We start from the raw sequence: 11,471 nt of genomic DNA, 5'->3' as shown, positions 1-11,471 counted from the left end.
TTTTGTTTCCACTTGACACAGCGAAGGAAAAAAATATATATAATAAAACCATTCATTCGGAGGAAGGACACTTGAGAGCCTCCTCCCTCCCTCCCTCCCAACTGGCTCGGTTGCCTTCTCCTCCAGCGACAGCGCCCAGGTCAGCCTGGCTGGAGGGTCCTTTGAACATATGTTCTCACCCCCCCACCCTCAACAGGCAGGTGCGCCAGAGTTCCCACCCCCACCCCCATCCTGGGGCTCGCCAAGAAATCCGGGGGGAAGGGGGCAGGCTCTGGAAGGTTTCAGCCAGGGAATCTGGCACCCTTTGCCACTGCTGACCGCCCGCTGGCTCCCAGCACGTCCCACAAAGTGCACACGGCCTGGTCTGGACTGGAATGAAAAGACGTCTCAGAGGGAGGTGGGGGTCTAGGGGGACGCGCTGCGGGACCTGTCCGGCTTGGCCTCCAAGCCGCTAACCAGCCGCTGGATGCTCTGAAGTTCGCTGGTGGCTGCCTCTTTCTCAGAGCAGAGTTTGGGCGACAAGGACACGGAGCCGGAGGACAGCGTGGAGGAGCGGCTGTTGAGTTCCGAGCCTGAATCCACAGCCCCCGAAGCCGGGCTGGCGGCCAGGGCGGCGGCTTTGGCGTCCAGGGGCCCCGTGGCCGCCGCCATGGAGGGCAGGGCCGAAGTGAGCAGGCTACTGCCGTCTGGGACCGGCACCGGGATGGAGTAAGGGCTGTAGCGCAGCCGCGGGCGCATGCTGTTCAAGTTGAGAAAGGGATGACGGTGCACAGAGCTGGAGGCAGCTGCCGAGGAGGCTGCGGCCGCTGCGGCCATGTACGTGTAGGGATAAGGGAACAGGCTTCCGAATGGCGACATGGCCAGGCCCTGGGAAAGGAAGAGAGACGCAACAGGAGTCAGCCCAAGGGTGATGGATGTGAGCCGGGGGTGAGCGGACTGCACCCGCTCCCCAGGGGGTGATTTCTCCCCCACCTCCCTTTTTTTTGGAGGGGTGGGAACCAAGAATTCCACATCCCAGCTGTGTCACCCACTTTCCCCAGGCAGACCACAGGTAATCCATGCACTTCTGGGAGACTGTGGCTTAAAACAGGCCACACACAGTGCCTGGGGACAGGCCTGGGAGAATCCGCCATCAGGGTTACTGGTGGCACCTGCTAAATGGGACAACAGGGTCCATCCATCCCATGAAGGCAGCTGATTAAGAACCTGTAGTCCTGTAGACTGGGGCGAGGGAGGAGATGGGACGGGGGGGGGGGTCCTTCATTCTCATCCTTACAACCCTCTCACCTCAAACTTAAAAAAAAAAAAACTTAAAGCAAAAGTGTTTGTGTCAACAGAATAAATGACAGCACCAGGTGAGCACCCAGGTGAGACAGCCAGGCCCTGGGGCTCAGGACTGCAAGCAGCAAGGAAGTACAGGTCCCTGGCCCAGCAGCACACCCAGGAGCCCGGGCAGCACGTGGCTGACCCACCTATCACCTGCCCAAGTGTGTCCCTCCTTCCAGACAGCGGCCAGTGCAGGGCAGACAGCTCTGGCCCCGTGGCTCCCCACAGACCAAACAAAAGGCAAGTAGGGAGCCTGGGGGTGCTCTGCAGACTTGACTGACTCCCCAGCTCCCTAACTGTGGGTTACCCCCTCAATAACCCTGCCCACTAAGCCCCCAAGACAATCCAAGGGAGGGAATCGGCTGTCAAACACTTCAGCTCCAACCTTGAAGACAAAACCCTGCTGGGGGAGGGGAGGAGCTTAGAGTCAGACAGTCTGAGATGGGGTCAACTGTGCCAGGTGCTGGCTGTGTGACCTTGGGTAAGTTACTCCGCATCTCTGGGCCTCTTTCCAAGCCATCAGCTCTGCCTAAAAGGAGTATTTAGAGTACTCCATGGATAGGACACGTTGTAAGTGCACTATTGGGCCCACCATTTTCTCCCCTGCTGGAAACAGCCCTTAGGCTATTTAAGTTAACCTTTTAAGTTTAAAGACTTAAAGACTGGGGGGGGGGGGGGGGGGAAGCGAGGCCCCAGCTAGGGCAAATACCTGCGAAGCCAAGACGTGTTGCTGAAGGTGGAAAGGCAGGGTGGCCGCCGACGCCCCCGACAGTCCCTGCGCCGCCGCAGACGCCATGCCGGTGGAATCCAGGCCTGACACGCCGGTGGAGGCCCCGGACACAGTGGCCAGCAGGGGCCCCATGCCGGCCGCCATGCTGGAAAAGGCACCCCCCATGGCGAACTGGCCGGGATGCAGGAAGAGAGGATGCCCATTGAAGAACTGCTGGCCGGCTAGCCCCGGAGCGAAGCCGAGGCCAGGCAGGGGGCCCTGGGCCAGGTGCGCTGCAGCCGCGTCCGTCTGCACCGTGAGCGGAGCGAAAGCCTCCTTCCCCGGCGGCGGCGGCGGCGGTGGCACGCGCGCCTCCTCCACCTTGGACGTGGATGCGCCCTCGCGGCCCGGGCTCCGGCGCTCCTCCGTGCCCAGGCCGCGGGTGCTGGATGAGATGGTGGCTGGGCTGTGGCGCGAGTCAGGCGACGCCTTATCGGGCCGTCCGCTGTCCCGGGAACGGCCGCCGTGCTCGGCGGTGGAAAAGAGGTGCGTCTTGACCGCGGGACTGCCCTTGTCGCGGCACGGCTCCTCCGACGTGGTGGTGGAGATCTTGGCCGCGTCGCAGGCCTCCAGGCCGTGCTCCTCCCGGCTCTCGGTGTCACTCTCGCCCTCGCTGGGACACAGATCTGCAGCAGGAAAATAAACAGACAGCCTGAGGGGGTGCGTGGGCCAGAGGGGCACTGCAACTTGGAGGCCGAGCACCCTGGGCCAGCCCCCACCCAAGCTCTCCTGACTGCCAAAACGGGGAATCAAGACCCCCAGGCAACTGTAGGGGTCCCTAAATTAATAATTTACAGTGTTGGGGGGGTCAGGTAGGGCCCCCTCCCTTTAGAGACACCTCCTATTCCTATTTGTACCGGCATGCACTCAGCTTCTACAGTGTCAACAAAAGTTGTGAACTGCCTTTCTCCATCCCATTGCAAATTAGCTTGAAGAAAGGAAACTAATTTAACTCTGAAATTCACGCCTGGAGCCCATTTAGCCGCCCCTGAGCTCAGCACCTTCCACAAGTCTGTGGGGTCTTTGGGGAGACAGCTGGCATAGGAATTGAAACAGCAGAAACAGGCCCCTCTGTGCCTTCCCCCCTCCCCGCACACACCCCCAAAACACACTCCACGGGCCTTCCGGGTGCCTGCCCCCAGCCCTGCAGACAGAGCTCACCACACCCTCTGTGGGTGTCCTACCCCCGCAGGAAAGAAAAAAGAGACACTATTTTGTCTAAAAGGTTCCAGGGACTGAAGACATAAAGGGCTTGTATTGTTATTTCACTTTTTAAAGTTGTTTGATAAAAAAAAAAAAAAAAAAAGAGTGTGTGTCTAAATAATCAATGCTTGCTCTTTCAACAGGAAACCCACTGGGGGTTTCCTGTCACCCCCACCCGTGACCCCTGTGCCTCTCTTTCTCAGTTCACCATGGCTCTGGACTCACCCTCCCAGGCCAGCACTTTTTAACCTGTAGCTCCCCATTGATGGTTATTCTTCATTTGGGGGGTGGTATGAGAGGGCAAGCACAAACATACTCCCACCCATCCCGACCCCCACTCCCGCCCCAGCCAAATCTGGCTTTGGGGAGGTCTCCTGATCCCTACCACTTGGCTGCTGTCTCAGGGCAAGCCTTCCCAAGGGCAAGCCCCCAGGCCTGGGCCCCTCTCTCCTCCCAGGTCTGCTCTAGGGCACCCAGCTTACCTTTGAGGTTAGAAGTTCCTACTGTGGAGACTGCGGGAGAGGAGGCTTGGGCAAAGCAGCTGAAGGCGGCCTGTTCGCTGGAGGACTCGTCCGAGGTGCCATTGTCCTTTTTGTGTCTCTCATCAAACACCCGCATGGACTGTAGGGTGAGCTGCTTTCTGCAAGCGGAAGTCCACACACACCCAGTGTCACAGAAAGTAGCGTCCAGCTGCCCCACCCCCACACCTCCTGCTGCTGCCCTCCACCCATGGGCAACCTCTGATCTGCAACCACGTAGACCCTCTAGGTGGCCTGCAAGTATGGCCCAAGGGCAGGGAGGTTAAAAATCAAGGTTCCATTGGGAAAGGGAAGGCATGCTTGGGTAAGGGTGGCGGCCAGGGCCAGCTGCCCTGCAGCCTTTCAGTGAAAGGTAACTGGGGGTCCACCCCTGTGAACACACCACCCGCCTGTGTGCTCAACCCCAGCAAACTCCAGCAGGGCCTTGGGAGGAAGTGGCTATTTCATGGTGCACTTTGCTGTAATCGCTTCGGCAACACATTAATTGGAGTAAAAAATGTATTTAGATGTTAGAAATTATTTTTAATGCCTACCCCCTCAAGGGGATAGGTGAAAAAATGGCGGGTGATTTTCTGGATTTTAGAAATTCTTTGAATAGGGGTTGGGAGAGGGCAGGCTTCTTTCATACACTCCCCAGCTGTCTGCTAAATGCAAAATGATCCAGAGACCCCGTTAGGGAGGGCAGGAGTCCCAGACGGCTCAGGGGGTCCCCAGCTCTGATGGCATTTGGAAGGCCAGATTGCAAAAATTCCAAGGCATCTGGGAATACTTGCTGCCATCCTGAGACTAACCCAGGATGAACCAACATTAATTAAGAATTAATAGGCACCCTGATAGAATCTGTTAACCTTGGCACTCTGTTTTTTTTCTCTCTCGCTCCCAGAAGTAGACATGGCGCAGCCAGTTAATGTCCTTAGAGGTAATAAAAACGGTAGAAAAGAATGGTGTGTTGACATCATCAGAGGGTGGCCAAGGGGAGTGAATAACCTGTTCTCCTCTCTTCCAATCCTTGAAAGCTGGATTCCAGGAAAGGGGTCCCCCCATATTAGTTAAGACATTCATAATTGCCTCAACTCACCTTTTTTCTCTTCTGCCATTTCCAGTGTCCCGGAAGCCTTTTGCAAAAGGGTTGTTGTCTATTTTTAACTGAGTTATCTAGAGGAGGAGAAGAGATACCAACAGAGACATTGGTCTCTGTTTCTGGTGTGATTTTTTTTTTGGGGGGGTGGGGTACTTCCCCCAGCCCATCATCCCCCTAGAAAGGTGACTAGCCTCCCCAGTCACATGGCTATGCCAGGGAACAAGGGACCAGGGGGGAACTTCAGCAGTGGCAGGAGTTTGGTGGGGGCGGGTGGTCTAGGGAACCTCGGGAAATCCTATCAAGACGCAGACATTCTCAAGGACTCCTCAGGCTCAAATTATCCCCCCAAAAATGATTGTCTATGGGAAGCTGAGAGTCTTGGTTTAGAAATGGAAACGGCAACACTGTCCAGAGAACCTGTAGCTCTTCAAACTGTACTTTTCCTTGGATTCCATTCTATAGCGCAATTAATCATAGAGTATATTGTGGCATTTTCTGCTACCTTCACACACACGCACACACACACACACACACACACACACACACACGGCATACACTCCAACCTTTTCCATAATCTAATAAAATGATTTATGGGGTTTCACTACCCTTGCACTGGAATGAGTTTGCCTTTTTTTTTTTTTTTTCTTTCCTGGGGTTGGGGAGAGTGGTTTGAGGAATTACAATATTGACAATTACAGATTTAAAAGGACAGAATGACCACTGGAAACATTTGTTTTCGTTTAGATTTTCTGCCACCGCCATTCTTCGGAGCAGGCCTGCGGGGGGGGGGTAGGGGGCTTTGTCTGATCTGATCAAAAATGCTGCCTTTTTATTATTACATTAACAACTTTGTTTCACAGGCATCTGGGTCTAGAGGGAGCGTGCGTTTTGCAGGCTGAGAGAAAATGCTGTAATATGTAATCTTTCAAGTCCCTTCCTTTGACCGGGGGCTGCAGGAAAGGACACAAGAGTTACAGATACACAACTACTTGGAGATGGGATAAGGGACTTTGGGTAGGATTTTGGTTCTTGGAATACATTACCAGTGGCAGACTTCAGCAGGGACCTGGGGCCCAGACTTAGGGACCCTCCTGTCCTGTGGTGCAAGGTGTGGTCGGGGAAATTGCACTTCCTTGAGCCCTTTCCTCATCTCTTTAACTTGCCTGCTCTCCCCCACAAGCCAAGCCCGGTAGGCTGGTGTAGCTGCAGCCAGGGGCTCACTGTGTCTCCTGCAGCCCTTGCCCTTGACCTTCAGGCCACTGTAGCCCTAGATTCCAAGTGCCGCCCATCCCAACCTAGGCTCCTTCAGACCCCAGAAAAAAAACTTTCAGAAGAAAGGGGGACTTTGGCCATCTCAACGGGAATGTTAGCAGGAATGTGTGATGAGGGTAGGTTAGCCCAAATGTGCACCCACACGCACACATGCGCACACACACACATACACATTTGAACACACATATCATAAAAAACACAGCAGCATAAAAGGTAATAAAAACCAGACCAGCTACTCGGGATTTCTGAGGGAGCAAAGCTGGTTTCCACCAGGACGCTCCTTCCAGAAGCCCCAGTGGCTCTGGCCTTCAATTGTTAGCTGGTTCCTTTTGAACTTGGTTTCTGGATCTTTCTCTTCCCACCGAAGGAAAAGAGGGGGAACAAAGTGTGAGGGAGATCCTATGGGAGAGGGGAAGGGCTGGGAGGGAGGCTCAGAGACAGTGGCCCCAGGAGCCTCTTCCTGGAGACACTGGTTTTCGGGTTTTGTTTGTTTGTTTTAAGATCAGCGCTGGCCTCTTCGTTGGTTGGGTTTTACTTTGCTCTTGGCTCCCTCTTTGAGGTGCCAGCTCCCCCTTTCCCCAATCACCCGTGTCCAAGGTCAAAGCCCCCTGAGAAAACTCAACAGCCACCTCACCCCAGTTCTCTTGGAACTTGCTCAGACTGAGCCACCAGCCGCTTAAGGGGGAGGGGAGACGACCGTGGTGGTTGAGAAAAGCCCCTCTCGTTACCTTATCGTTCTGGTATGCAGTCACGGCGATGAATTCTGTTTCGGGAAACAAGTAAGTCCGAAATGTACTATAAGGGAGTTTCAGGATATCATTGGCTCGGACGATGTGGAATCGTGGCTGATATTTGTGCATGGAGTTCAGTATGGTCTGCAGGGAAGGGAGACACACACACACACACACACAAAAACACACATACAAAGGATTTAGCAAGATGAACGGGGTCCTCGAGCCACCCCCCCCCCCCCACCGACTGACACATTCCATCCCGGGACACCACACTTAGACCAAGCCCACCTCCGCCCGGTACCTCTTTGGGTACCTTTTTCACTCCACCGATCTGATCTAATTGAGAATCCAAAACATTGTGCCTTGATTTTCAAAAGGGAGTCCCCCCACCCTCACCATCTAAGGTTCGTGCGTACCTTGAACCCTAGCCTACCTGAGTACCAAAACTATAATTCCCCTGCCACGTTGCGTGATCACTTGGGAAGGCCAAAGTCTTAAAAGATAGAGAAAAACATGCATTTTAATTTACAAAATGATTCAGTCCTTTAAGCGCCTACTAATTGACGCGCCCAATCCACTTAACGTCCTGGAAGGCTGAACTGGAGTGGAATATTTATGCCTTAATCAAATCAAGAGCTCCAAATGCAATTCCTGCCCACTGAAGATATGTTCGTGCTATTCACGTCTTCCTGGGCCTAATCTTTCGGCCTATCCCTCGCTTATCGCGGTTTATTGAAATGTTGGGGAGGGGCGGAGGCAGGGGCAAAAGGTCCCTGGCCTGACGTTTCGCCGGCGACCCAAGTGCTCGCACAATTTCGAAGTATTCCCACGCTGAACCCAACGAAAGACGCACTCCCAACACGCACGCCATTTCAACGCCCAGAAGCTCAGGCTGTTTTCCAGTACCCCCAAGGTTCACCTAAACCCCAATTCTTTGATCCTAGGAAAGAATACAGGCTCTTTTCTTTTTGAAATTTCCAATGTCCTGAATACCCTTTAACCAATATCACCAAGGCTGCGACCATGAAGCTCAAACTCTCCCAAGAAATAAACCAGGCTGGTTGCAAAACGCAACCCTGATTTAAAAAAAAAAAAAAAAAAAAAAAAAAAAACAGATCCCGTGACCGAATGCTAGGTGCTGTAGCTGACACTGATACCAAAGCACTGTTGTTTTTTTGTTTTGTTTTGCTTTGTTTTGTTTTAGCTTCTCGGTCAGTGCAGCCATCTGCCTTCCCAGGACCTGAGATTGCCAGACCTAGGTATGGCCTCTTGCTTCCTTTCTTTCAGGACGCCAGGCCTTCCATCACCCAGATAGTAAAACAGCCCCAAAGCCTCATCCCGTGGGGCTGCCAATGGAACAAGTTTGCCGCGTGAAGCCAAAGCCAAAACTCAAGTTTTCCACCCCACGGGGCAGGGTTGGGGGAGAACATTGCTTCCCAGAGAAGAAAGAGAATAGTTTTGTTTTAAACTGACAAGAGGGGTGAAACTTACAAATCCGTGTTTGTCCGAAATGTTGTTGGTGAGTTTCAGTTTGTGGAAAGTGACCACTTTTGACATCCATTGCTCCCCAGTGGCCGGGCTGTCCGGATGTATATACATCCTTTTGGGCATTTCAGGGTCAGCCTTGCCCGCCACCATCCACCGCGAATTGTGGAATTTATACCGGCAGTCATCCGCAGCGATAATGTCCATCAATAAAATATATTTCGCTTTTTTATCCAGCCCAGAACATCTCACTTTAAATGGAGGGAACATTCTCCTACAATAGCAAAAATCAAAAGGGGAAAAAAAAAGTGAGAAATCGCTCTGATTCTTGGATTTGATTTCAAACTAAAATGTGTCAACCAGGTTTCAAGGTTCCTACTGGGACCAAGTAGCTTCTGGTTTTTCCAAGTAGAGGCTACGGGCTTCAAACTCGTTTCTTTCCACGCAGGACGCTCAATGGATGTTAAACATTTATGTCCCAGGACTCAATCAACACACAGGCATTGTGGAGCTGCACATTTCTGCTTCTCTCTCTACTAATTTCTTGCTTGTTTTTTTTCCCCCCACTGCTTGGGTTCAGAGACTGTCCGGCCTGTTTAGGACAATCTGTGCTTGAATAGCTATTTTTTTTTTTACCACTCCCCCCTCCCCAAGGCAAGCTAAAGCGAAACAGCTCAGGGTGGGATTGTAGTTAAGGGGGTCCGCCAATGCCAGAACTTGGATGAGAAAAAGTTACACTTCCCTGGCACACTGAGCGAGCGTCAGGTGGCACCCTCCCTGCTGTGGCAAGGCAATCCTGCTCTGGCGAAATGAAAGTGGCATTAAGGAAATTCAGGACAGACTTCCCAGATGGGGGGCAGTCAGCACTCAGGGACGAATGACCCAGCTGTGGGTAGAAGGCTGGGCCTCACGGCCCTGCTCCTTAGGCCTGTCCAAGACAGGCCACCAGCCGGCCACGAATTTCACCCAAATTTTGGTGCTCTGGGTATTTAGCTTGCGTGCTGTAGGTTTCAGGAAAAGCCTGGGCCAGACCCGGGCTCTGCTTAGTGTGAAGAGGGTTAGACAGCTGAAGAGGGTTTTATATCTTTATGTTACATCGAGACATCTTTTTAAAAAACTTCTCCTGCGATGCTATTTTTGAAAATTCTGCTTCGAAGAAAATCGTCCCGAGCAGAGCTTTGGGCCAGGCCGAGGACTCGTCAACATGACGTGAAATGCGGGGTGTAACATTCACTCAGACACAAGCCGCCTGCGCAGCTCAGTCGGCTCCATGGGTCTCACAAGCACAATCTTAATTATCCGAAATTGCCTGTTGAACTCTCCCCTCCGGTTACCGACACGTGAGGCAAACAAACTCCAGTGCCCTGGCATCTCTCTCTGACTCGGGGCGGCAGAGGCTTGGGGGGTAGTAGTGGACTGGCCCTTCAGACCCAGGGAGTTAACCAGCAGGAGGGTAGGGAGGTGAGGGGCCAGGCTTCCCACTCCCAAACACAGGTCAGAATCTTGTTCCTCCCCACTCCCGAGCACAAAACGAAACAGCAGCCACAAAGCCATCACCGGGCTCTCGCCACCGCAGACCCAGCCCTTCTGTTAGGAGAGAAGCTTCTTCTGCCTGCTCGCAGGGAAGTCTGCACCCTTGTACAAACTTGTGTCGGTTCTTAAAGAACCACTCCAGGGCACCCAGGTAAACCCAAAAGCCCCACCGCCAGGGCAGGCCCTGGGAGACTCCGACCGCACTTTCTCGCGGGGGAACGCGGGTTTCGTCCAAGCCCTAAAGCCTGGCTCTTCTAGGAAGATGGTCCCTGCAGGGGCTCCGGGAAGAAGGACTCTCCCTCGCCCCCCAGCCGATGGCCTGCGAGCTTACCTTCCAGACTTGGTAATGACCATCTCTGTGCCCCGCTTGTGGAACTGGTCCCAAAGTTCCTTGGCCTCCAGGTGCACCTTAGGGTCGTCTTCCACCTCCTCTTCGGGCTCCATAGTCTTCAGAGGCCTCAGATGCGCCTGAGGCCCCAGGGACGAGAACGGGAGGCCGGTCTCGGCAGCCCCCACCAACTGATCCATGATCGGCTTGGCCAGCGCGCCAGGCAGCGAGAGCGCCGCGGCGCCGTTGGGAGGCAGCGCCAGCGCGGGGAAGAAGGGCGGCTGGTGTCCCAGCACCGCGCTCATGGCGAAGTCCGGCGCCCGGTGAGGTAGGAAGGGGTGGTAGGCCATGCTCGTCCCAGGAATCACCGGATCTCTCATGGAGAGGTTCATGCACTCCGGGCGGGGGCAAGTCCGCGGCGGCTATGCTTTGCTCTGGTGGGCTTTGTTTTGTTTTGTCGTTTTAACAGCTGCACATAGTTTTTGTAGTTTTTTTTTTTTAAGGACAAAAAGCAAAAAAAAAAAAAAAGAGAGAGAGAAGCAGAAATCACTTCAAAGAGCGAGGCGGGTGGAGCGAGCTGGAGCGCCGCCGTTAGAGAGGACAAGGAGAGCGAGCGGGAGACATAATCGCCAGCGGGACCGCCCCGGTGCTTCCCGCGGCTCCAACGCCGCTCTGGCCGGCCGGCTGCGGGAGCGGGAGGCGCGGGCAGCGTCGGTGCAGGCGCCGAGCCCCGCCGCCGCGGCCGCGCACTCGCTCCAACCCTCGGTCCTCGGCGTCTGGCCCCGGAACCCCCCGATCCTTTGTTGCCAAGGCAGTAGGTGCTTCTAGGAGCAGTTACACCTTCTCCCTCGCCCCCTTATTCCTCTGTCTCTCTGGCTGGGGGCGCCTGCAGTTGCACCAGCCCCGAGCTAGCGAGCTGGAAAAAGTCTCTCCTGGGGCGGGAAAAAAAAATTAAATCTGATGGAAACGCCACCCCCACCCCTCCGCTACCAGCGCTATCAAAAAACTTGGACTGCAAACTGGCTCCGGCTCGCCCTCTCTCCTCCTCCTCGCTCTGCCGCGAGCCTTCCTCCGCAGGCTGTCTCGGTTGCAGTCCGAATCTTGCTGTACTTTTTTCCTGCCGGGCCTTTCTCTCTTCCTTGTCCTAAATCGGGAGCGATTTCGCTTCCTAAACCTGCGTCCGGGCGCGCAGGCTGGGCAG

The 11,471-nt window shown here is 54.3% G+C and overlaps 1 protein-coding gene across 2 annotated transcripts; it reads right to left on the bottom strand.

Moving 5' to 3' along the window:
• Positions 1–405: 405 nt before the first annotated feature.
• TBX3 (T-box transcription factor 3) lies at positions 406–10,662 on the bottom strand. Of its 2 annotated transcripts, XM_040986876.1 has the most exons (8): positions 10,274–10,662; positions 8,416–8,683; positions 7,358–7,417; positions 6,919–7,065; positions 4,916–4,992; positions 3,781–3,938; positions 2,036–2,721; positions 406–867 (listed from the first exon to the last, which is right to left on the bottom strand). In XM_040986876.1, exons 1-8 carry the CDS (start codon positions 10,660–10,662, stop codon positions 406–408), a joined length of 2,247 nt encoding a protein of 748 aa, XP_040842810.1. The 2 variants fall into 2 exon arrangements, with proteins under 2 accessions (XP_040842810.1, XP_040842811.1); XM_040986877.1 differs by lacking the exon at positions 7,358–7,417.
• Positions 10,663–11,471: the final 809 nt, after the last annotated feature.

The sequence above is a fragment of the Ochotona curzoniae genome, unplaced genomic scaffold (genome assembly GCF_017591425.1).
Source record: "Ochotona curzoniae isolate NIBS_2020 unplaced genomic scaffold, NIBS_Ocur_1.0 contig_46, whole genome shotgun sequence".
Taxonomy (NCBI): domain Eukaryota; kingdom Metazoa; phylum Chordata; class Mammalia; order Lagomorpha; family Ochotonidae; genus Ochotona; species Ochotona curzoniae.
Note: the sequence above shows the minus strand (reverse complement) of the source record. Positions and strands in the feature narration are given on the sequence as shown.